The sequence below is a fragment of the Gouania willdenowi genome, chromosome 10 (assembly GCF_900634775.1).
Source record: "Gouania willdenowi chromosome 10, fGouWil2.1, whole genome shotgun sequence".
In the NCBI taxonomy this organism is placed as follows: Eukaryota; Metazoa; Chordata; class Actinopteri; order Blenniiformes; family Gobiesocidae; genus Gouania; species Gouania willdenowi.
Genome location: NC_041053.1, coordinates 17,298,493 through 17,324,953, shown reverse-complemented (window position 1 = coordinate 17,324,953; position 26,461 = coordinate 17,298,493). Strand labels below are relative to the sequence as shown.

Below are 26,461 nucleotides of genomic sequence, written 5' to 3'. Positions count from 1 at the left end.
AAGTGACTCAGTAGTGTAACTCATTACAAAAGTGAAAAGTAGTAATATATATAATGCATATTTAGTTTAAGTGCATATTTGTTTGTTTTCTCACGGTTTGCAGTTATTTGAGGAAAAAAGATGATCATTATAGTTAAATATAATTTATAGGGAACAAAAAAGAGCTTTTTGCTCCTGAAACAGCAGAAGTGTTTGAAACAAAACTTAGACTGATGTTATTCGAACACTATCAGTGTGATATAGTTAGTGTTCTGGACCAAAAGTAACTCAAAGTAGTGCAACTCAGTTACATTTTAAAAACAGTAATATTGTAATACAATTATATTACATTTTTATCCCAGTAATTTGTAATGTATATATATTACAAGTTTAGAATAACTTACCCAACACTGTACATCAGTGTTCATTTTGTTGACCAACGTTTTTCGTGAAGGTCTTTAATGACGACATAGTGTTGACTGATATTAAAGCAGTAATTTAGAAAGGCCATGCTCTGCTTCCTTGTTCCTCTCTCTTCCCTGAAGCTCTGAGAGTTTATTTTAGTACATAAATAAGACAGATTTACAGACATACAGTTGCTCTATTTTAATTCATGAATGGAAACACTTCATTAAAATGCATGGAGCCATTCAAAGAGGTTAGTTCAGTCAGGATCACTTTAGTCAAATAGTTTTATTAGTATGCAGTTTAGATTTGGCAGTAAGGCTCTGTTCTAGAACCTCTCTGCCCTTCCAGCTGCTGCGTGGAAAACCCGAAGCGAAGGGAGCGCCCCCTCACTCTTCCATGAGCTACATGGAGAGGCATAAGCAGAGAGAGCGGTCAGCAGGATCCCCTGGAACAAAAGCACAGACATTTAGATGGCAACAGAAGACACTGTTTAATAAGAGGAGCTGGGGTGGGGGTGGGTTGTGAGGTGTTTGTGGACGAAGCGTGCAAAAGTAGGCATGTTGCAGTGGTTTAAATACAGCGCCATCAGTAACTCTAACCAATGGGAAGCATTGGACATGATCAGCTGGATGATTAACTAAATTAGAGGATGGATGGTGTCAGTTGTTAACAGCGATTATACAACAGTTCATTCTTACCAAGTAATTTGATTGGGCGACAGACATTCCTAGAGTGCTTATGTAGGGCAACAATGCACTGGGACTTCTTACGGATGATATCACTCCACTGTACAGGTGATCTAAAAACCGTTAATTACTGTTACATTTTGGGCTACACACCATAGTACACTGTCACTACATTCACACTGCAGGTCTTAATGCACAATTCAGATTTTTTTCAAAAACTCAGATTTTTTTTGTGTGATCATTCATATTACATATTGAATAATATTACATATTAAATGCGTCTTCAATCAGTTTGGAGTATGAACGGAATGCAACCCTGAAGTGACGTGCATGTGCAGAAGAGGTCCTAAAGGCGGGCTGTACTCAGCTCCAGCTCAAATTTCTGAATGTGCGCAGCTCACGATTCATATTTTCACACTCTACGGACCGACACTCTGACGGGACCTGACTGCTCACACTGTACGTCCATACACGACACGTCAGGGTCTTGTTTTCAGAAATGCAATGTACAAATCAGAAGAAGAAGAACTCTGAAGTATCGCCATTAAAATAGAAGAAGAAGAACCTGGAAGTGGGGAGCCTTAAAAAGAAAAGACGGCGATGTGATGAACCAGGTGGTCTGGACAGACGTGGGCAGTACGGTTTGTCAATTTTCCAACGGTCCTATGGTGTTTACGCATGCGCAGTGTGAGAGTTTGTGGTAAGCCGGTCCATGGCGCTGCTTCAACAGTGATACCCCCACGAGGAGCGATCAGTTTGATTTTCTTTCAACCATACGAATGCTGATTGGGAGCTGGTCGTGAGGTGTAGAGTATGAATTGTGTTGTCCAGACATTCTTTAACACACAGTCGCATATGAGCAAAAAGATCTGATTTGGCTCGCATTGGCCTGCAGTGTGAATGTAGCGTGCGCTCTCTAAATGATTAAATTACTAAATCGTAATGTCTTGTCATTTATTACCGTTAACTAATAAAATGCGGTTGTAGAACTGTTGTATAAAAGCAATATCACACACTAGGTTGTGCTGTTGTGTGAAATATCAGCACTGGTGTGATTATCTACAACCGAATCACACCAGTGCTGATATTTCATAACAATAGCACTCCCTGTAATATTGGGCTCGCTTGACTTCCGTGCCTGCCAGAACTAACACAATGCTCAATTTAATATCAGCAACATATCCTCCTCTTCATACAATGACACTCTTTTTTTATAGATATTCTATTTGCAGAGGGGACAAGGGTTACACTTTTATTTAGCTTTCCATTTTCACTCCTTATCCAGACTGCTTCCTTTTATTACCATTATTTTTATGACATTCTGGGCTACTTTTAGTATTTTAAGCCTTTCTTTCAAAGCGCGTCTCCCTGCTGCAGCGCAACACTTTGCTCCCCCCGTCCCACCCTCTGGAGTCTGGATCGCTCTCTGGGTCTCATTAAGGAGAAGGGGTTGGAGATCAGACATGAGCTGAGATGAAGAGGACCTGTTTATTGTGATAGCTGCTTGTGCTGGTGTGAGTGTGTGAAGGATTTTTAGACTGTGTGTATGTGTGTGTGTGTGTGTGTGTGTGTGTGTGTGTGTGTGTGTGTGTGTGTGAACTGTTGCATTACGGTGAGCTTTGACTGTCAGTCCATGAACCGGGGAGGATTTGTTCAAAGTGGTGAGCTCGAGTGGAAGTTGTAGATAATCTTATAGTCTGAGCCTGCAGTGCAACAACTGAAGAGGGGAAAATAAGTCTTGTGTACTTAAGTGAAGGGGGCGGGGCTAAAAGGAAAAGGACACACAGGGGGTTTCTCACCCCTCTCTCCCCTTTTTTCCTCCCTGTCGGTCTCCTTGGTCACACACATGCACACATATCTCTTTCACACACACACACACACACACACACTGACGAAGGCCGAGTCCTGCCATGGCCACGTCTGCCATCGAGGAGGGTTCTCCGGCCCCGGGCCCCATAGCACCCCATCAGCCTGAATTGGACAGTAGCTTAGAACCAGCCTCAGCACCCAGTGAGGCCAAAGAAGAGGAAGAAAAGGAGGAAGGTGGAGGAAGCTCCACTCTGAGGCAGGAGAATGCAAAGGGACAGAGAGTGGACCCAGAGTGGGTGGAGGAGAGGTTCAGGATTGATAGAAAGAAGCTTGAGGCCATGTTGTATGGTGAGTCATGTGATTGCATTGCTCTATCCCAGGGTTGAGGTCAATTATAACTGTAATGTTGTAATTGCACATTAATTACAATCATGGCGTAAATATAATTGCAACTGTAATTAAAAACACAAGTTTCTGTTGTAATCATAATTGAATTGTAATTCAGTTCAGATAATTTATTTGTAATTGTAATTGTCATGGAAATTCTTTCAAAACTGTGGAGCCAAGTTACAGTTCTAATGTTTACATATAGTAGGAGTTAATAATCATTAAAACATGTTTCATATTTAGTTTTCCCCCTACATTTAAGAATCACTTGATCTTTTTTTAAATAAATTAAAATTGAGAAGTATACTGAGAGATAAAATGCTCAGACGCCCACATTAAAGACATTAATACTAATGCTTTAATTGATTAGGAAGCCTAATACGGAAATCAAGAGATGAAAAACTAATTAGATGATAGATAATATTTTTAGTGGATTTCACAGCTGATTTAAGACATGGATCAAAACTGACCCGTTTCCATAAGAGATGCTAACAGGAAGCTAACACAAGGGGAAGGTTACTTTTATGGGGTTATTGTAATTGTGATGAATTGTAACTGAACTTTAGTAATTGAGAATGTAATTTTAAATGAAGTTCAGGGGAAAAATAATCATTGTAATCTTAATTGGAACTGAAAAAAATGTTGGTCATCATAATCATAATTGAGTTGTAAATGAAAATGAATAATTGTAGACGTAATGGTCATTGAAAAATGTAAGTGACCCCAACCCTGGTCCATCCCAGCTTAGTGCATTATTGAGTTAATGTCCAACGCTTTTGTGTGATGCTTAAATCACTGCTGGGGCCTCCAGCTGTCTGCACACTGTCACCACCAGTATCTGCAGCCACTAAACTCATTCTGTTGTATCTGTAAAATGTATCACCCGACGCTGTAAACATCCTATCTGCTGTTATTGTCTTCACTGGGAATCAGAGGTAAGGGCTTGTGTTTGTTATCACGTGGCAGCTGATTAGAAATATATGTTTTCCTGCTACAGCAGATAGAAGCTGATGTTTGCACAAGATGGAAACAAGCATGGGCTTAACACGTTTCAGATAATAAAATATATGTGTGTTAACTGGGAATGTTTTTCCGGCTGCTCGTGCAGCTCTATAAATACAATAAATACTGTAGCACAAAGGTAAGAACCTCTGTAAAGTCATTATTTCAGTGTTCAAAGCAAATCATTATTAAGACTTTTTTTTTTGTAATGTTTTTTTTTTTTTTTTTAACAATAGCTAGTAATACATTGGTAGATTAAAAAAATGCAGTAGTGGATTTCAACTGCTGCCGACTTTGTGCTCTTACAATACATAATTATTCATAAGGCACTACAAGCCAAAGGCTTTATATACTAAAACTCTTGAAACCTTTTAGGAATATTCCATTATTTGGGTGCGGTAGTTTGTCTTTTTAGGAGTGGTGGTGAGTCCTAAAGTCAGACCAGTTGAGAACAACAGCTGTAGTAAATGGTGACAGGACAAAATCCCAACCTTTTATTAGAAAAATGAATAAACCCAAATCTCCTTCGTAATGCATAAAAAACAATAACAACAAATGAATGTCAATACAAGTTATATGGTGACTGTTAGGTATTGGATGAATAACAAAAATTATTTTATCCATTGGGATGTTTTTTGTTGGGTTTTTGTCCCTTTGGATTTTGTCAATTGGGATTTTGTCAGTTGGGATTTCATCCAATTGGATCCTATCCATTGAGATTTTGTCCCGTAGGATTTTATTTACTGTATTTTATTATTTTTGGATTTTTTTCCTTATAATTTTTTCTATTGGGTTTTTGTCCATTTGGTTTATATTTATTGTGTTTTATCCATTGGGATGTTTTCCGTTGGGTTTTTGTCCCGTAGGATTTTATCAGTTGGGATTTCATCCAATTGGATCCTATCCATTGAGATTTTGTCCCATGGGATTTTATTTATTGTATTTTATTGTTTTGGGATTTTTTTTCCACTGGGATTTTGTCCATTTGGATTTTTTTTATTGTATTTTATCCATTGGGATGTTTTCCATTGGGATTTTATCTCTTTGGATTTTATCAATTGGTATTTTGTCAACTGGGACTTTGTCCAATAGAATCTTTGTCCATTGGGATTTTACCTATTGGGATTGTATCTATTATTGTATTTTATCCATTGGAATTTTGTCCCTTGGGATTTTGTCATAGATTTGTAGTAGACATAATTTTAGTTGTTATCTAATGTTTCCATCCAGTGAGATTTTGTTCATTGGGATTTTATACAATATATTATATATTTTGTCATGTATTCGTAGTTGTTATCTAATGTTTTGTGACGGTGGGGGGTCTTTACGTCATTAGCTGTCATTGATGTGCTCAGTTATCTCCAGGCTTATTAGAGGTTGCCCCCCCCCAAACACCACCTCGTCATTCCACCCCACGCTTTTGTCTTCCCATTCCTCAGCTCCAGCCTGTGTTTCCCGTAGTGATGTGTAGAAGCGAGGGCGTTCCAGTGGCTCCCCATGAACCCTGTAAATGTCACCATGGAGCGATGGCCTTTTAAATGAGTTTATGTTCCCAGCAACCTCTTCTTCAACTCGCTTGGCAAATTTCAGCCGAGTACAGTTTTGAATGTGATCAACATTTCAATGTTGACTTTACACACACATCGGCTTGATGTTGAAGACTTGGGCTGTAAATAACACCGGTTATAGCACTGCTGAACAACGTGACAAAGGATAACACAGTGTAGGAGTGTAAAGCCAGTGTGATTTAATGTATGTTGTGTTTGCTGATTGCATTTCAGCCTCAAAGCCTGGAGATGGCGAGACAGGTGAAGAGTTTTTTGAAAGAGTAAGTACATTTTTCCAACTTGGGAGATAAAAAATAAATGAATCTTCCTGTGGAATCACTCTGATAACCACTGGGAATGTGTCGCTGTTAAATTTAGTTCGCAGATCGGTTTCAGCTCCTTTGCTACAATTTTGATAATTGATTCATGCTCTGCAGCAGGTGATTACGGGATTTATAAAGTGATAATCTCTGTGTTTGAAATGCAAGCAAGGCTTTGTATTCTTTGATTGGAGAAATCCTCAGTGTACCTGAGTGTGAGAGCTGGGGCTGTGTTAGGATTTGTGCTGCTTTGTGCATACAATCACAGCTTCCTCTTCCCTCTACAGTCTCTCCTATTGTTTGTGCTTCCACAGGTGATGAAAGAAACTCACACTCAGGTGAAATGGCCTTCCAAGCTGAAGATAGGAGCTAAGTCAAAGAAAGGTGACACATTCTTACTTTAAAGTGCGATTTCGTCTGCTGTGTGCTTACATTTATGGCTCGTATTACATTATTGCATTTTTTCATCAAGATCCCCATGTGAAGGTAGAAGGGAAGAAAGGCGATGTTCAAAAAGCCAAAAATAAGATTTTGGAGGTTCTGGAATCCAGGGTGAGAGCACTGAATCATTTTTCTTCTTCTTCTTCTTCTTCTTCTTCTTCTTCTTCTTCTTCTTCTTCTTCTTCTTCTTCTTCTTCTTCTTCTTCTTCTTCTTCTTCTTCTTCTTCTTCTTCTTCTTCTTCTTCTTCTTCTTCTTCTTCTTCTTCTTCTTCTCACATAAACATTGTCAACCAATAATTTGCCAACAATTTGTGTCGTTTGTGCGTCTCTGAATCTACAACGACGGCACCAAACTCTGTATACACACACAGGTAAATAAGGTGACTCTAAAAATGGACGTGGCTTACACGGAGCATTCCCATGTGATTGGAAAAGGTGGTGGGAACATAAAAAAAGTGATGGAGGTCACGTCCTGTCACATCCATTTCCCAGACTCCAACCGCCACAACACCACCGGAGAGAAAAGCAACCAGGTAGCTATGAATAGGACACGGCTGCCATAAGTGCTGCTGTGCAGTAGATGTTGCTGTAATCCAAAGGGTGGGCAAAGCTTTAACAAGGGGGGTCTAGGCATGAAATAGAACTACATTCAGACTGCAGGCAAATGTCAGATACTTTTGCCCACATTACACCTGTATCCAATCTGTTAAAGACAGTTTGAACAGCACAAATCTGTTATATATACAGTATATATATATAAATATATATATATATATATATATATATATTTTTTTTTTTTAAGTTCAATGCAATGAAGGTCAATGACACTCACTCATTCAGTTACATTCACACACATACACTAGCCACTTAAAATATACTTTAAAAATCTGAAGGTCTTCTTGCACTAATTACTCTTCTGTTTTCATTTTTTTTTATTCTACTCTATTTTTATAAAAAAACAAAAAAAAAACATTTGTATTTTATTCTAATATTGTAAATACTGTATTCTATTTTAATATTTTACTCAGTTTTATTTTTATATATACATTTTCTTTAATCCTAAATAATGCACCGTGAAGTTGAGCTGGCACTAAGCAATAAGACAGAAGACAGCCCCGCCCTCCTCCCACCCACTCCTTAGCTGAGCTCATGCTGCTTTATGAACACGAGACAGAGCATGGGGGTGGGGCGTTCATCGGGACATACATAAACTGTGGAAAATACATACATAGCACTGCGCAAAGGACGCTGAAATGCTCACTTTTGTGGGCGTGTCGTTTACATGTCAATCACAGCAGAGAGCTTCCTGGAGGCGCGGCTTCTCTAGTTCAGTGCCGCGTCAAATTCGGGAACGCGTCATCAAATTGTAACGAGGTGTTTGTGCTCACCCTGCAGTAAGAAAGGAGCAAATCACCCTCTAACTAACGATTGAGGGAATCAATGAATAAAACACTCTGGGCATGTGTATGAAGCCCTAATAACACTTTTATGATGTTTAAAGCACAGAAAAGTTGATTTAGCGTAACATGGTCCCTTTAAAGTGAAAATAACTAGACTACGACTAATTAAAAAACAACAACCATGGTAACAAAAATGACATTTAAATATATTAATATTTTCATAGACTAATAAAAAACTAAACTAAACTGAACAACAATAAATGACCAACATCTCAGATTAATTACATTTTTATGTTTTGATTGTGTTGGTTTTCATACTGCATCATTATTTACCAGGTGTCTATATCAGGGCCCATAGACGGGGTGGAGGAGGCCAGGAGAAGGATACGGGTGAGTAGTTTGAGCAGAGGTTCCCAACCTTTTTCGGGTCGTGATCCTATTTTGATATCACAAATGTCCGGCGACATTAATTTTTTCTTTTCTAGAATTAGTTTTTGGTCATGTTTATTAAAGTGTGTTACAAATACAGCGTAGCCAGTATCAGTGAACGAGATTTATATTTGAGAAAGTTTAGGATACAGTTATTTTTATTTTAGTAATCAATTAAAAATGTATAATTTTTTTTTACTAATTACTTGACATTTCAGGGGACCCCATTTTAAATCCAGGCGACCCCACATGGGGTCTCAACCCCAAGGTTGAAAAACACTGCGTTAGATTGTGTAAGAGGAAAAAAAACCCTATAAGTCCCTTTACCGCACTTTATTTGCCCAGACGTCTCTAATATGGCAGGTAGTTTGTCCTGATTTATCCGTCCTCTTTGTATCTCTACGACTTTCACACTTGCAGGACCTCCAGCCATTGTCTCTGACCTTTGACCTCCCAGTCAGCCTGGTGCCGCAGGCTCTGCCGGATGTTGGCTCTCCTATAATCCAGCAGGTAGTGCAAACTCTGGGGGTCAGTGTGAGTTTCCGAGCTGCTTCCCCTCAGCCTCAAGCCACTCCAGCTTTTTACGGAAGCTGCTGCACCGTGTGGGGGCTTCAGGGACATGCAGCTGCAGTCAAGGTCACAATAAAAAGGATTTGATTAGGAGAAGTTGTTTCAATAGAAGGACTTCACTGTGGTATGTGGTTTTATTATTGGTTTTCCAGAAGGCCACCTGTGTTCTGATGGATCTACTGCTGGGATCTGATGCTGGAGGAGGGTTAGTGAGCAGCCAGCTGGATGTCACCTCCCAGCAGCACCTCTTCCTGCTGGGACAGAACGGTGCACACTTCCTGAGCGTCATGCACCAAACTCACACTCAGATCATCCTCCCAGACCTCAGTGCTCCTCAGAGCCCTTCCTCGCTGCTCATCCAGGGCAGCCCTGAAGGCGTGTGTCTGGCTCGACAGCAGCTGATGGTACAAAGAAGTGTTAATTTAGGTCAAAGATGGCAGAACAATGGCTGAAAACGTCACGATAAAACTTGCTACGATTTGTGCATGTGTGTTTTTTGCACATCCAGGACTGCCTGCCAGTGTGTTTGATGTTTGATATGCGTGAGGATGGTGAGGCAGATCCCTGTAAGCTGGCTCAGATGATGCAAAACCTCGGGGTCTTCATCAGCATTAAACCCAAAGTTAAACAGACCAGCAAGGTAGGTTTTATCCCACCTGCTGATTGCATCAGTCATGATCTGACAATGAAAAAGAAATGCTAACATTGTAGTTTTTGAATGGACAGACGGGTATTTTCTTTCTTTTTCTTATTTAAAGAATACTATAAATGCAAATATAGTTTCCAAATAATTCACAATTTTAATGCAAGAGAGGAAACTAAAATGATCTACTTCAGTTCGTGTACCCTTCGTTCTTTGGTTATTCCATTTTAAAACCAAAACAAAAACACAGATAAATTAAAAATCAGAAAAGCAGTATTTTTCTGTAAAAAAAAAAAAAAGAATAAATAAAAATAATGTTCTGTATGTGAGATATTTGCATATTTACGGGGAAATTAGAAACAGAACTGAAGTCCTTTGCACCTTGTTTGATGGAGTTACGGTCCAAATAGTATCCAAATAAACTGGTGACTGACTATCAATCAACTGTGATGCTGGTGTGAGGAACAATAGATGTTAGCACTTTTACGATTTGACACTTTTGCAAAAAGAATTAGCTTTTTTGAGAGCACTAACGGCAGCCGTCAACACACACAGAAGTTGATCACAAGAAACGAGGAGCACCAGTAGATTCATTACACCACCTCTGGTTCCTTTAATCACATATCATGTGCATGTTTTTTGAAACATAATTTTTTTGGGGGATTTATTTATGTATTATTAACGTTTCTGTTGATCAATTCATCAGAAATATGACTTATGCGTTGCTACTTTCTGTCTCAGGCTGTAAAAGAAGTTGGTTTTAAGTCAGTAAAACAAAAAAACCACACTGTTTATTTGTTATTTTAATTTGGCTTTAATACGAAATCGAAGATTTAACGGTACATGGATTTACAAGAAGTGTTTTCTTGATTGTTTATTTTTAGTTGTGATTTGAAGCGTTTCTTCCTCTGCTGTTTAATACACTGCAGTGATGAATACTGTGTCTGCTACTGTATGTCAGTCAGTAGTAGTGAAAGGTCTGGAGAGAAACATCTCCTGCCTTTATGAGGCGCGACGTCTGTTGCTGAGGCTGGATTCCTGTGAAACTGCTCAGTTATCAGAGGTGACCTCTGACCCCGTCCTACACGGAGGAGGACTGACCAGCTACTGGCTCAACATGTTGCTGCAGCAGCTTCGTATCTCTGAGCAAGGTGAGGACATCCATGAACATTTCAGTTTGGACACACACCTTAAGCAGGAAGGAAATCACAAAGTCACAGCTGGAGTCTTAAAATCCACAATGTGTTATATATGTAGGTGAAATAAAGTAAAGCTGCTAATCTTCCTCTGACTGTCACCCAAAGCTCTCTTTTATTATATTATCATAATATTTACATTGACTGAGAACAAGAAAACTTGAATACATTCAGAGTTTCATTAGAATGAGTAAAAACTTCCCCTCAGATGAACGTTGTCTGTCTAATGCACATGTGTCAAACTCAAGGCCCGTGGGCCACATTCGGCCCGCCAGAGCCGAATGTGCTGCACGCAAGAAGATTTTGTTCAAAGTTAAAGTTACGACACAAATGTGGCTTCTTGTAAATCATCATATGAATTGTAGATATCTCATTCCCTCCAAACTAAAAAAAAACCCCACCGAACTCCACCAAAGTACAATGTGGCTGGCATTATTTGCAGTAATATTAAAATAGCAGTTTTTCTGTAAAACCCAGAAAATTCTCACAAATTATCCCATAGAATTGTCACGAATTACATTACAAATCTCAAAAAAATTTGTTGGAAATTCATGGAATTAAGGCCAATTGCCCGACATTCAGGTTATTGTAACTGACTGAAAAACATGTTTTACACCACAGCTTTTTTTCTTTCACAAAAACATGGATTATTCTGGTCTGGCCCACTTGAGATCAAACTGGTTTGTATGTGGCCCTCAAACTACGATGACTTTGACACTCCTGGGCTAGTGCAAAAGTTTTACAGTATTATAACTAGCTATAGACGGTAAAGTTGATCTACTCTGCAGGGCAACAATTGAATATTATAATTAATAGAAGGATATTCCCAAACTCTACAGATTGGGGAAAAGTAAAGAAAATGGGCAGTGAAATTACAGAATGTGAGTAAAATAATAAATTAATGTGAATAAAATGGCTAAATAAATGTACGCAATTGTGAAAAGATGAGTTTAAGAAAGGTTGACTAGGTCAGTGTCCCCAAGTTTATTATTATTATTATTATTATTATTATTATTATTATTATTATTATTATTATTATTTAGTAGCACTCATGGTTTCTGTGTTAATGATAAATAATTAATTGTGTTGATTCAAATCTGTCTAAAATCTAAATCTTTTCTAATGTCTTGTGTTGATGATCAGGCCCTTCACCTGTTCTGACCTCAGAGCTGCTGACACTGGGCCCTAAACCTCGACCCTCACCCCCACCAGGCCTCACCTCTGGCCCTGAGGAAGGAAGAGCAGGACTGAAAGGAGCAGACAGTCGCCCTCTGGACAAGGTGATCAACTCTGAATATTCATCATATACCTGAATTATTGAAAAGGCCTGAGAAACAGAAGTGACCTGCGATCATTACCTCAGATCATTGAAAACGAGGACCAGTCGGACTCTGAGCTGGGGCTGATGTCTCCCTCTGAGGTCTGTGACTCAGTGAAGCTCAGCCTCAGCAGAATGGGACTGAACGGTAGGAGGGCCAGTCTGCAGGGCCCGGACAGCTCAAAGGGTCTCAGGCAAGCTCGACGTCATTCAACAGGGCAGGTGCTAACGTACAGGTGAGACTCTTTACACTGGGAACACATTTTTAGACTTCTAATGCATTGTTTCTCAAGCAGGGTACATGTACCCCTAGGAATACGGGTACTCAGGGGCAGTGGTTTTAAAAGTGTAGTGTAGGACAACCGTCAACTCTTAAGCTGTTATTAAGTCAGTGTTACTCAACATGTGGCTCTATATGTCCTATTTTTAATTGTTATTCCCCCAGAAATCCTTAAAAGGGAAAACTTTTTAACCCCTTTTAACCTTTTTCTTTGGCCATTTTTCAACTACCTACTATTTTTTCCCCTTTTCCAAAAACGTTTTACACTTTCTTATTTTTTCAGATTCTAGCTTCCTTTTACCAATTTAAATAGAGATTTTAGCTGTTTTTGGAAGTTCTTTTTGCCACTTTTATCCAATTTTTGTCGATTCTTCAACCAATTTTTTTGTTGTTGCCACTTTTCATCCAAATAAGCTACATTTAGCCCATTAAATAACACTTGTTTGATGTTTCCTTTTTGTACCTACATTTTGCCTCTTTTTGTTCTACATTTTTGCCCTTTTTCACTATTGTTTGTCACATTTTGCTCATTTAAGCTAAGTTTAATACCACCAGTTTTCTCTTGTTAGTTTTTTTATTTATTTTTTTGCCACTCTTGACTGCTTTTGGCTCATTTTACTCCCTTTTCTTGCCACTTCTGGTCCATTTTTGCCACGTGTTTCTCTCTCCAAACTTATTACAGATTGCAAAGACCACAGGTACTAGTTTTATTAAAGGGGCGGGGCCATAGGTGACATAAGAAACCACCAAAACATCACAAACCATTGTTCTCAGCCAATAGCAACATTTCATTGTAATAGCTGGGTTTCAACCAATAGAGGGCAGTCACCCCTACATTTTTACAACGAAATATGCCAAATTGAAATACTTTGACTAAAATGTTTAGACTGAGTTGGACAACAATGATTCAACAACACTACTTCATACCCAATTTCATTGGTTTTCAGCAGAAAATAAGTGGCTTTGGGTTAAATACTCTTCTAACACTTTGCAGGTGGCACTTGGAAACATTTATGAATTACCTCCAACATGATAAGAATTTAACAACAAAAACAGAGAAAACTCTAGTTATTTCTTGTTTTAATACTCAGATTGGTCTTTGTTTTAAGTGCTGACATGAATGGTGATCATGTGGCCCTCGGATAAGACAATCACATTTTCCCGAAACAGTTGCCCAGCGCTGATATAGATATTTTTTGGAGGAGGGGTTTGTACACATGTGTTTTATATGACCTAAAAAAGTCACTGAAAGGTGTTTTTATGCACTAATTTCTATAAACTCTCACAAACAAGCACCCAGTGGACTAAATCCACACACACGCACACACACACACACCTGCATGTGCCAGATCTGTCGAGGAACAACAAATGCCATGAGACGAGGGAAAGCTTGTTGACCTCGTCTATATTTGCTTTTTGCTTCGTCTCCTATATTTTTTCTCCTTTTGTTGTTGTGTGGCACAAAGAGAAATCCAGGCTTCACACTTTTAATGGAGCAGCACATTCAGCCTGCATCAGCAGCTTCGTTGAATCCCCGTGCATATGGTGCTAATAGTTTAAAGCAGTTTTTCTAAAATGGGGGTGCATTTACCCCTAGTGGTACGTGATGGCACTACAGGGAGTGCTTGAGAGGGGGAGAAAATGAAAAATTAACAAATAAAGTGTCAGTCTTGGTCCCACCCCAGTCATGAGATGCCCGAACATGATAAAAGTATAGAAATAAATGTATTCAGCGGCCACTAAATCAGATTTGTTCAAACTTGGGGTCGAGACCCCGTGTGGAGTCACCTGAAATTTCTGAAAAATTAAATACATTTTTGATTTTTTTTAATTATTGTTAAAACAACACAATCTTAAGGCGTGTTTCCACTGGTAGTATTCGGCTCGTCTCTACTTTCCTTTTTCCCTTTTCCACTGGGAAAAAGTTCCTCCTCCATGGTTCCTGGTGCTGCTTTTTTTAATACCTCCTTTGTTGAGGTTCCACAAAAAGCAGCCCTGGTCTGAAGGTGTGGCACAAAGTAGACACTGATTGGTTCAGAGATTCATCACATTCATCTGGTATGCTGCAGCTACGGCCAAGGACAAGGCCAGACTGCAGCGTATCATCCACTCTGCAGAGAAGGTCATCGGCTGCATTCTGCCCTCCCTCCAGGACCTGTACGCCTCCAGGATTTTGAGGCGTGCAGGAAAGATTGTGGCTGACCCCTCCCACCCCGGTCATAAACTGTTTCAATCTCTCCCTTCTGGAAGAAGGTTTTGATCCATCAGGACCAGAACCTCCAGACACAAAAACAGCTTCTTTCCCTCTGCCACCATCCACATGAACACACCCCAAGTCACCCACTGAACCCCCCCCACCCGATCACCACCTCCATGATGACATTATCTGCTGCACTGTATATATATATATATATATATATATATATATATATATATATATATATATATATATATATATATATATATATTTATATTTATCCTATTTATCCTTTATTCTCTATCTATCCTTTATTTATCCCTCATCCTTTATATTTATCATTATTATTATTATTGTTGATGGGTTGTTCTTTGTTTTCTTTTCTTTATTTCTTTTTTTTTTTTGTTTGTTTGTTTTGTGCACCAACTACCAAGACAAATTCCTTGTACTGTCCTTAAAACTACATGGCCATTAAAAACAATTCTGATTCTGATTTCTGATTCTGATTCTGATTGTATAGTCATCAACTCACGCACAGAGGAAGCATTTGGCCATTATTCATTTATGTTGGTGATCTAGTGAGGATGGCACTCTGTGGAGTTTGGCAGTTTCAAAAGCAAGGAATGTGGAGCTATGTAGAGCCGACACCGCCAATGGAAGCAACAACTATTTTTATACTTTCAGTTTGTGAAATATAAATCTAGTTCAGCTAAAATGCAGTAAAAATAAATAAATATCTGAACTCAAACATGATCAAAAAGTAATTCTAGAAAAAAAAATGTCTTTGGGGTCGCCAGAAATTCTTGAAATCAAAATTGGGTCACGACCAGGGGTGGAAAGTAACAAATTACATTTACTCTCGTTACTGTAATTGAGTGGCTTTTTTGTGTACTTCTACTTTTTTTGTATCTGTAATTTTACTTTTACTTAAGTAAAAAAAAAGCAACTAAGTAATGTTTACTCTGAGTACATTGTAAGTGAGCTACACCAGTAACTTTACTTTTACTTTAAGTAAAATTTAATCAAAGTAACAATACTTTTACTTCGGTAGATTTTTTCTGTACTCTTTCCACCCCTGATCACGACCCAGAAAAGGGTGGGAACCACTGCAGTAAATGCTGTTTATTTACACTTATTTACAAAATGCGATTTTTAAAGTTTAGTTAAAAATGATAATCATAATAATGATGATGATTAGAACATGAACTGATAATACATGGGTGATTCATGATTCCACATCAGGTGCGAAATGACCAAAAATGCCTATAAAACTATAGAGATATATTCATTCAGGAGGCACTAAATACTGTTTCATTCCACTTATTTACACTGGGATTCTTTAAAATGTGTGTTATCACTTGTTCATTCCATCACTATGCTCTAGAGTTGTTTTTGAATAGTTTTTCTGAGGGGTACGTGACCGCTGGTCTAAAGAAATATATCAATTTACCTTTGAATACTCACAATTTCACTGAACCTTTTTTCACCCTCTGCGTGTGTGTTGTTGTGCTTCTGCTGAATGTGTCAGACCCTTGAGCACAGAAATGGAGGCTGTGAGGAGTGAGCGGAGAAACAGTCTGAGGAGAGATGTGGCGATCTCTTCCCATCGAGCTCTAGCTGACGCGTCGATGGCCGAGGTGAGAAAAAGAGGGATTGTATGGTCTTTGAATGAATAAAAGGCTTCATGCATGAATGAGCCTCTGGTTATTAAAATGCAGGAAGTGCTGTTAAAGGAGTAATAAAGCAACTCCACCAAACTTCATTGAAAATCTGCCCCAAACGGAGGACTTTTGGGTACATCTAATGGATTGAATTGCACGTCCCTGACACTGGTGGTATAGATTTCAGGAAATGACATTTGGGTTTATTCCCTTTCCCTCTTGTTTGCCTTCTCTTACGCTCCAGTGTTTCTGCAAGCAGGATTTACAAGTTTACCATCGCAGCAGTGGAAAGTGTTTTCACGCCAGTGTTTGCTGCTGTAGATTAGGTTCGTGGCGTCTCTCCTCTGTAACCCAAAGGGGGAAAAAATAATTCAATTTCATGCATTATTTACTTTTTCAATTTCCTGTTTGTTGTTTGTAGGATTATGACTACGAGAGGAAGAAACTGCTGGCAAACAGAGGTTGGTGCTCATCAATGTTGAATGTCTGTGTATTTTAAAAAGGGATTGTGCCAAAAACAATTAGAGCTGGGCTATGGGTTTTTACTTTTGTCCTGTGATGTATTCCACAGGATGCAGGTTAACATATTTTGGTCTGCAGGGGCTTCACTTCTGTGGTTGTTGGATCTAAGGGGAACACAGATTGCCAAAACTATACGCTAACCTGGTGAAATACTGCAAACATTTTCACCATGTTGTCATCAAACAATATTTATGATATTTTGAGTCAGCTCCATGACGCGGTCCTTAACGCCTGTTGGAGTATGATATAGTGGCTTTGCATTGTTATCTGGAGTAGAGGCAGGGACTTGATAGAAGAGACCCAATAGAGAGCTGCACACTGCCAGAGCAACTGATAAAGGGGAACGGTTTATGGGCTGCACCGTGCCAAACATATAATGGAGTAGCACTGGCACTTCTACGTAATACACCAGTAGCAAATACACACAAACACACACGGAGACAGCACAATCTCATCCATCATGCAGAATAGGAGATACTGAAGAGAGTGGCTGCCAAATGCTACCAAATTCCCTCCGTGTTGCTTTATGGGGTGATGAATTAGCAGTTTGAATGGGCCATCTGCTTCCCCAGTCATTATGACGCCCATATGCCAGTATATGAATAAGGCTTTGACTCACAGTGCTACACACATGAACACTCGTAGCAGTAATAATGCTGTTGATATTGTGCCCTTTCCAGAGTGCCATTACACTTTTTAATCACACGCTCACACATTGAAAAGGTCCAGGGTCGCTTGTTCGTCACTTGTGCTTAGACAGCCCGTCTAGATTTGAGCAGTTTGTGTTAATACGTACGTGCTCAACATGCTTGCAAGGATAAGCACAGTTTGTGTTCATTATTTAACATATGGAGACAGTTTGTTCTATTCAGAGGGCTGGAATAATCAGCAAAGCCTTTTCATCACACGTGATGAGCCTTTATAAGCCACTGTATTAGGAAAGCTGCAGTATTAAATATCAATATTAAGGAAATTTTTTCTAGAAATGAAATGTGTATATTAATACCAACCAATATCAGGTTGATAAATGGTAATGGAATCTTTTCAAATATGCATTGACTCTAATCCTGTATTATTTAGTCAATTATATCTGTGACAGGTTTAGTCGACTAAAATCTTAATGTAATTTAGTTGACAAAAGCGTTTTCCACTGAGTCACATTTACCTGTTACACATTCACAGCCTGTTCAATGATCAGATGGAGACACTGACATTAAGCCTGATCAGAACGTCATATTTTGCGATTATTATTATTATCATCTGTTATTGCTATTATTATATGATTATTATTATTATTAGTAGTAGTATAGCATTTTCCTTCCCACTTCATAACACAGAGTCAAGCATTCAGCAAACTGTGTGTGTCTATATTAATGTTTATATTAATTATGGTATCTTCACTGTTGAATCATCTCTGTCCTACATGTTGCTGTCGGTCTAAAAAGTTTAAAAATGTCTTCTTTCCTGCGTTACTGGTGGTAAGAGCGCAGCTTTTTCTGATCAGCTGAGGGGAATCCCAGCGCAGATCTCATTTCAATATGATTTGCATATATAAATGCGGGCGTGGACACAAACGCGCTCACATCCATGTTGATTCAAATGTTCAAACGAGAGGTGCGTGGATCTCGTCCTACGCACAGACTTTTACGAGCGTACGCCTGTTTCTGGATTGAGACGCACGCTTTTTTCACATCATATTTTTTCACGCAAGTCTTGCTACATGAGGCCCTTGATGACTACATTTTGACATTGTATTTTAGTCAAAAAAACTACGTCTAAAAGGAAATCAATGTTTTCTGTCAAAATCAACAAATTTTCTTTCACAAATGTTTTGGCCTTGTTCCATGAGCAGGACTGTAGGAAAAGCATTGGATTATCAGATTATAATCTGTTCATGATTACTGCAAAACAGGTTTGCACATTTTAGATGACTTCACTTAAAGGTGCAGTCCGCAATGTTGGAAAGCTAGCATGATTTGAGCTATAGCTACCTGGGTAGAGGGGGGCGTGGGCAGGACGAGACATGAAGGCATCTGATTGGTTCTTTCTATTTGGACCAAATGGCAGGGATTGGTTAGAGTTTTTACAGAAGCTATAGAGGTTTGATTCTTTGAGTTAATTTTTCAGAATAGCTACATAATCTGTATGAATGGAACATTTCACCCAAAATAACAGTGTGTGTCAGGATTGTGGACCAGGGTTGGGGTCAAATACATTTTAAAATTACAATTACATCTTCAATTATTCATGTTCAATTGCAACTCAATTGTATTCTATTACAATTAGAATTACAATTATTATTTACCCCTGAAATAATTAGAATTACTTTCTCAATTACTAAAGTTCAGTTACAATTATTCACAATTACTGAGCCTTTAATAAAATAACCCAATAAAACTTACCCTTTCTCTTGTGTTAGCTTTCTGTTAGCATATCTTATGATAACAGGTTAGTTTGTCCCATGTCTTACAATATTATCTATCATCTCATTTCTTTTTCATCTCTTGGTTTCCTTGTTGGGCTTCCTTATCCATGAAAATATTGCCGTTCATATTTCTGATGTGGGCGTGTCTATACCCCTCCATCTAATTTTTTTTTTAATGGTTTCAGATAAAGTTTACTTGTTAGTTTTTTGAGGATCATTTTACCTATTTTAATAATTGTTAACTATGTATAGAACTGTAACGTGGTTCCCCAGTTTTGCAGTGAATTACAACTAAATGATGGTTATTATAAAATATCCATACCAATTACAATTACAAAGTTAATTGTCTGAACTCAATTACAACTCAATTAAGATTACAACAGCAACAGTTTCAATTACGATTTCAATTATAATTACGTCATAATTGTAATTAAAATAACCAATTACGCAATTACAATTGTAATTGACCCCGACCCTGCGGACTACACCTTTAAAGCTAAATCATGCAACAAGGGACTTTTTGAATATGGAATTTTTTTTCCCCTGTGCACTTTCCTCTGCGTTAGAATTAGTGGTAGGCAATAGAATGAGGCAGGTGTCAAATTACTATCATGTATTAATCCTCCAGACCCTGTAGCTCCTGTCGGAGGGCAGAAGGTTGAAGAGGCTTGGCCAGAAGTCCGCAGAAGTGCTGTCTCGATGTTACATTTCTTAAGAAGTCTTAAGTGATGCAGTCTCTGCTGGGCCTTCCTGACCACTGCTGACGTGTTGGTTGACCATGTTGGGTCATAAGCAACATGTACCCCGAGGAACTTGAAGGATGTGATTTGCTCCACGCAGATGCCGTCTATTCGTAGTGGAGCGAGCTCTCCTCTCTTCCTCCTCCAGTCCATCACCATCTCCTTGGTCTTGCTGGCATTCAGCGAGAGGTTATTTGCTGAGCACTACGCCCCAGGGTCTGGACCTCCTCCCTGGACGCTGACTCGTCGCCGCTTGAGATGAGGCCCACCACTGTGGTGTCGTCAGCAAAATTTGACGATGATGTTGGATTGGCGGGAGGGGAGGCAGTCGTGCGTGTGCAAGGCGTATAGAGGAAGGGGCTCAGCACGCAGCCCTGGGGAGAGCCTGAGGATGTGTGAGATCCCGCTCTCACCGTTTGTGGTCGGTCCATCAGGAAGCTGTTGATCCACTCACAGATGAGACGTGGGAAGTCTAGGTCGGTCCTCTTTCTGACCAGAATGTTTGGCAGGATGGTGGTAAATGCCAAGCTGAAGTCTACTCAGAGCATCCTGACATATTGTAGATCCCCTGTGTCTCCAACTGGTTTGCAGCTGTGTGGAGCACGTGGTGATGGTGTCGGTCGTTGACCTATTTGCTTTGTAGGCAAATTGGTGCTGGTCGAAATCAAGGTTTGGGGGGAGGCAGGACTTGAGTTAAGGGAGGACAGCCTGACTACAGATGTTAGTGCCTCATGTCTGTAGTCATTGAGGCTGTTTATGGTGGTTTTTGGAGGGACAAATGGCTACTTTCAGGCAGGATGAGAACATCCTGCCCAAGGACAAATTCCTAGCTGTGAAAGTAATGTAGCTGCAAAGAACCTTTCAAAAAACACTCTTTATTAAATTGACAGATATTAACCCCAGCAGTTTTTTTCTAAAATAACACGACCTTCGGCCTTCATCATGTGCTATTCAGTCTTCATCAGGATATGATCTCTTCCTTCATTTCAGCCATGCAGAGGAAGCCTGTGGTCACAGAGGTCCGCACGCCCACTGACACTTGGAGTGGCCTCGGTTTCTCCAAGTCGATGCCGGCCGAGGCCGTCAAGGAGCTCCGTAACATCAGCCGACGCACCTACAAACCGTACCTGAACAGCAGCAACCAGCAACAGGTAAACGATATATACAGTATTAACTATTAAAGGACAGGTGCAGCTGCTGAGAATCTCTAACAATGCCTTTTAGTGCATTTTCTATTAAACAGGGTTGGAGACAATTATGATTGTAATTGCGTAATTGATAAACAATTACAATTGTGACATAATTGCAATTGTAATTTTAAAAAGGTGCTGCTGTCGTAAAGAGTTTAGATAATGGACTGTCATTGTAACTGCCATGAAAATTTTATAAAAAAAATTGTCAATCATAATTTAACTCAAAGCTGGAGAACCATGTTACAGTTCTATGTACGGCTCAACACAAATGTAATCTACAATAATTGAAATATGTTTCAGATCAAGTTTTCCAAAATTTTACCATTTAAATCATTCTTATTCAATCCAATTTTTCCTGCAGCATAAAGATTTACATGTAGAAATACCTTCCTGTTTTATCTGTTAAATATGGATCCATCATTAATAATAATCACAGAGGACAAAACATTTATGACAATGCATTTGGAAAAACACAAGTTAATATCTTAGAATGCATTAAAACACAAATGTTGGTGTGATTTTTCATTTTTAGACAAAACACACAATGACACTTACAAAAGTGAAAAAGCACACTTGGGTTAAAACTATTTTAAACTGTTTTCCTAAAAGATAAATGTGTTTCTATGGCATGGTCATAACAATGTTTCTTACTGAGAAGAAAGTCGATTCTGTTAAAACAATAAGATTATTTTATATTTGTATTGAAACCACAACTGTTTACATTAATCGTGTACTTCAGGGTTTAAAAGGTGTGTCTTTAACATTATTTAATCTCTCTACACTGTGACTACACTGGCACAGTAGATTACACTCCACTGCACAATAGTAACATCACATTATACTTTCAGCACAAAATAAATGGCTTCGCTCTAATCCTTCTTTTTTATTATCACCCCCAACTCCCCCTCCCTTGTTTCACGCCCATCACTGGAGTTGAACACTGCCCTCTTGCTTTATATCTTCCCCTCTGATAATGGTTTAACCAACCCTGGGATGGTAACACCTAAGCAATATAATAAATGTATAATTCATTTTGGTTTTTTTGCTGTGGCTAAATGATTGCACTACATGTAGTTTAACATTTGACAACATATGCAGACAAAAATTGTACAATAGAGCAGCATCATCTCTGGAGCTGCTACTAGAGTAGGGGTCACCAACACGATGCCCGCGAGCCCCAGGTAGCCCGCATGGACCATGTCAGGGGCCCTCAGGAGCTCTATTCAGCAATGAGCTCTGTCTAAAATATGATTTACTTTCCATGATTCAAACTCACAGAGAGAAATACATATGACAGATGTCGTTAGTACTTAGCAGAGTTTAATACTGCTGATGAAGTTTTATTAAATGAATCATTAAATGTTTATTTTTACTGAAACGTTGCAAAAAATGCATTTTAGTGCAGTAGATATGGGTATGGTCAATGGTATGTTATATATAATATATAAATTTTTCAAAATACAAGGTGGATTTTCTATGAAATACTGTCAAATGAAAAAAATAGGAGAAATACACTGTTTCATGGTGAAACCTCAACATTTCCTACCTTTTTAAGTTACTGCGAGCCTTCCTTATTCCTTACTATAAAATGTAGTATTTAAGAAGTGCTTTTCAAACTGGTAGCCCTTTAGACTATACAGTATTAGCTCACAGTTTCAGAAAGGTTGGTGATCCTTGTACTCGTACTGTACAAGTATTACATTTTGGTCAAGATGTCCGTCAATGGATTAAACACACAAGAGACACATTCACGTTTAATTTTACAGCGCATTTCATACACAAGGAAATTCATTGTGCTTTACATGATCCAAAAGTGCAACATAAAACATTCAACAGCCTAAAAGTCAAAAAGAACATTAAAATCAATAAAGAAAAGACTCACTTTCTGTCTTCATTCAGTCCTGGGGAGGAAATGTGGTCAATGGGAGCAACTCTGAGAACTGGAGGGACAGACGGGGATCTGCAGCTCCATCACTGCCTTTGTTCTCCTCTTCCTCCTCTTCTTCATCCTCATCCTCCCCATCTTCACCTCCTCCTACATTCTCCCCATCCACCTCCTCCTTTCCAGCCTTTGGAGCTACTGTGAACAGAAGCAGGACTGATAAACTCAGTAAGTCTGCTTTGTGTCTGAAAAGCAGCTGTTTGTGGCAGCTTTTCTTTTGACCTTTTCCTCTGACCTTGGACGAGCAGCAGAGAGCTACATGAGCGCCGGCGGCTATTTTGAAGGTCTGTGCTCATCGAGGAGGGCGTCGACCTGTAGCCAGCGGAGCCCCTCCCCCAACATGGCAGATGACCTACCTGAGCTGCTCAATCAACTGGGCCTCATCAAATACATTGATGTGTTTGAACAACAAGAGGTGAACATGACTTGAGAGTAGGAATGAATATGTGGAAGCTATGTTGTTGAGTTATCTGTGTTTACGTACACACATTAGACTAAAAAGTGACTAAAACATCATTTCTGTGTTAATTTGAGGCCATGATAAATGTCGCCACTGCTTCTTCTCATCCAGATTGATTATCAGACGTTCCTCACCCTGTCTGATGAAGATCTGAAGGAAGTGGGTGTGTCCACATTTGGCGCCAGGCGTAAAATGTTAATCGCTATCACAGGTGAGGATTTGTTCCTGCATCATGGATTAATTCTGTCGGGGAAAGCTGGTCTGAAAGCAACATGGGACAACATTTACTGAGAAACAAACATTCATGTCACTAATGACATCAACATGCACTGCACGCGACCAGTGTGTACTCAAATACAAGTAAAAAGTAGCTGAATTAAATAGTACTCAAAGTCAAATTTACTAGTTTATTCTTTCTTTATTTATTATTATTATTATCATTTATTGTTTATTTTTGGTAATAATTTTGTTCCCTTGCATACCTTACTACATCAAGTATGAACTTAAAAAAGAAGAGAACAAATCTTGCACACTATTGGTGTAGAAATGTAATTAATTACTTTACTTATTTTAAAACGTCCTTAGGTACAAGTAAAATGACTGATTTAGAAGTAACGTAAATACTTGTAATCCGTTACTTTCACCTCTGCATGCTACAATCTCTCGGCCAGAACCGGGAAAAAATCTCCTGTTAACATCACAATCCTGTAAAGTTACACTGGGAAGTCCATTTTTGTGGCTTTCGGGTAAATTCACTCGCGTTTTAGATTAAAAGGTTGTGTTTATTGTTTCATGTAGAAAATTATTGGTGATTTGACAAATCATTTGGTCTTGAAACACATCCTGAAGTTTGAAAAAGGTGAAACTTTCAGTTTGGAAACAATCCTGTTATCATTGTCATCATGACTGTCGGGACAAAAGTCACAATCGCTTTATGAGAGAATGCATATGGCTCATTAGTCCGGCCATTTTTGTGGGCGATGCTAAAACCTGGAAACATTTCTGAGACACATCAGAGACAGAGTAAACTCTGCCCCATACTGCTATCACCAAGTTTATCATTGTACTGGTTGTTAGAGTTACTATCTTTACCAGGGAGCAAAGGGAGAGTTTTTTTGGGTTTCATTTACAGACGACCAGTTCCTATTGCTCGGAAACACATGGAAACCAGTTGTATTTTTATTATTTATTTTCAAATCATTATTATTTGAAAAAGAGGTTCTCAACTGGTCTCACGCTATAGGACCAACATTTTTCCAAGATCATTTAATTGTGACCCACTTTTTTTTAAAAATTAATCACCAAATTTCATTTTTCTCAAAATAGCTGTTGAGAACACACATGTATTTTCTCTTTAAAAAAAAAAAAAAAATTATATATTTTCCTGTGCAACATGCATTTCACACGTTGAGTGTCAAAATAAGTTTCTTTCAAAAGAAAAGACAAGTCCAACAAGAGACACACATTAGGTTTTTTTTTTTTTTTAATCAGCTGTCCACGACCCACCCAGTACAGGTCCATGACCCACTTTTGGGTCCCGACTCACCAGTTGAGAATCACTGATTTAAAAGGTTACGTCATTCAGATGTAGCCGACGTTTATGTTTATAACATATGCATAATATTAGCATAATATTCATAAACCTGTACATATGCAGTAGGAACTACTTTCCTGTTAATAAAACCCTATTAAACTCAAGAAAACAATAAATATTTGCTCCCTAGTAAAGATACAGAAGCTCTAACATCTGGTACAATGATAAACTTGGTGATATTACAGCCTGTCCATGGAGTACGGGGCAACACTTGTCTCTGATATGTCTATGATTCCAGATGTTTCTGGGTTTTAGTATCTCACATTTGATTGATATAGCACCCAGTAATGGCCGACCACACATATATAAGTAGTTTATCACAAAGAAAAATGATATAAGTATGAAGTTATCTTTTTAAAAAAAAGTGCTTGTTTTTAAACTGTTACTTTGGTGGCAGTGAAAGTCTTTTATTTTCTTATCCAGACCTGAACAAGAACAACAGGAGGCTCTCAGACACACCTGCTGTCAAACCTGGCTACCTGGAGGGCGGGGCCAGTGGCCGCCTTCCACGGATCTTAGATGTGGACGATGCAACTCAAAGTAACCGTTGGTGAGAGGAGAAGATAGACTCGACCCAAAGCGTACAGTGACTATGAAGCATCTGCATCCAACATTCCCTCACCTTTCAATCCTGTGCCATGACTCAGCAGCTACGACTCAAAGCTTATGCATTGTTTCAGAATAAGAAGGTTTATTTTTCTTCCAATTCTTACGTTTTACACAAACTATGCAGGAACTGGTGAGTTCAATGTAAACCTGAAAAGTGCCTTTTTTTTTTTTTAAATGAAAACTGCTTTGATATTTTTAGTCAGTGTGATCATGCAATTGTGAATATGTAGTTACAAAAATGTTATATTGCAATAGAAGTCAACAAATGAAAATAAAGTTTAAATAAAACAGTTTTCCTTTTTTGATACCGGAATGGAAATAGTATCCAGTTTTAATGAAATAAACCAGGGGTTCTCAAACGTGTTAGGCTCATGTACCCCCTTTCTCTTATTTCTGAATCCAAGTACCCCCTTTGTCCGACTATAACAATGTGCTTTTATAATAATAGAATAAACGAGTGATAACACACATTTAAAAAAATAAAATTTTGTAAATAAGTGGAAAGAAGCAGTATTTAGTGCAGGGGTTCTCAACATTTTTTGGATCGTGACCCCATTTTGGTATCAAGAATTTCTGGCGACACCAAAGACATTTTTTTTTTTAGAATTAGTTTTTGATCATGTTTGAGCTCAGTTATTATTTTCCTTTTACTGTACTTTAGTTTAACTAGATTCACAAAGTGTAAGTAAAGAAATGCAGTTGT

At 38.7% G+C, this 26,461-nt stretch overlaps 1 protein-coding gene across 1 annotated transcript; it reads left to right on the top strand.

The window, feature by feature from the left end:
* Positions 1 to 2,965: 2,965 nt before the first annotated feature.
* On the top strand, positions 2,966 to 25,709 carry bicc2 (bicaudal C homolog 2). Its single transcript, XM_028459981.1, has 19 exons — positions 2,966 to 3,230; positions 6,053 to 6,099; positions 6,453 to 6,522; positions 6,611 to 6,690; positions 6,951 to 7,112; positions 8,316 to 8,369; positions 8,829 to 9,044; positions 9,131 to 9,382; positions 9,487 to 9,618; positions 10,583 to 10,772; positions 11,961 to 12,097; positions 12,181 to 12,371; positions 16,141 to 16,249; positions 16,695 to 16,734; positions 20,951 to 21,111; positions 23,053 to 23,263; positions 23,344 to 23,510; positions 23,667 to 23,766; positions 25,573 to 25,709. The coding sequence occupies exons 1-19, from the start codon at positions 2,984 to 2,986 to the stop codon at positions 25,701 to 25,703; spliced, it is 2,697 nt and encodes an 898-aa protein (XP_028315782.1). The 5' UTR covers positions 2,966 to 2,983; the 3' UTR covers positions 25,704 to 25,709.
* The last annotated feature ends 752 nt before the right edge of the window (positions 25,710 to 26,461 follow it).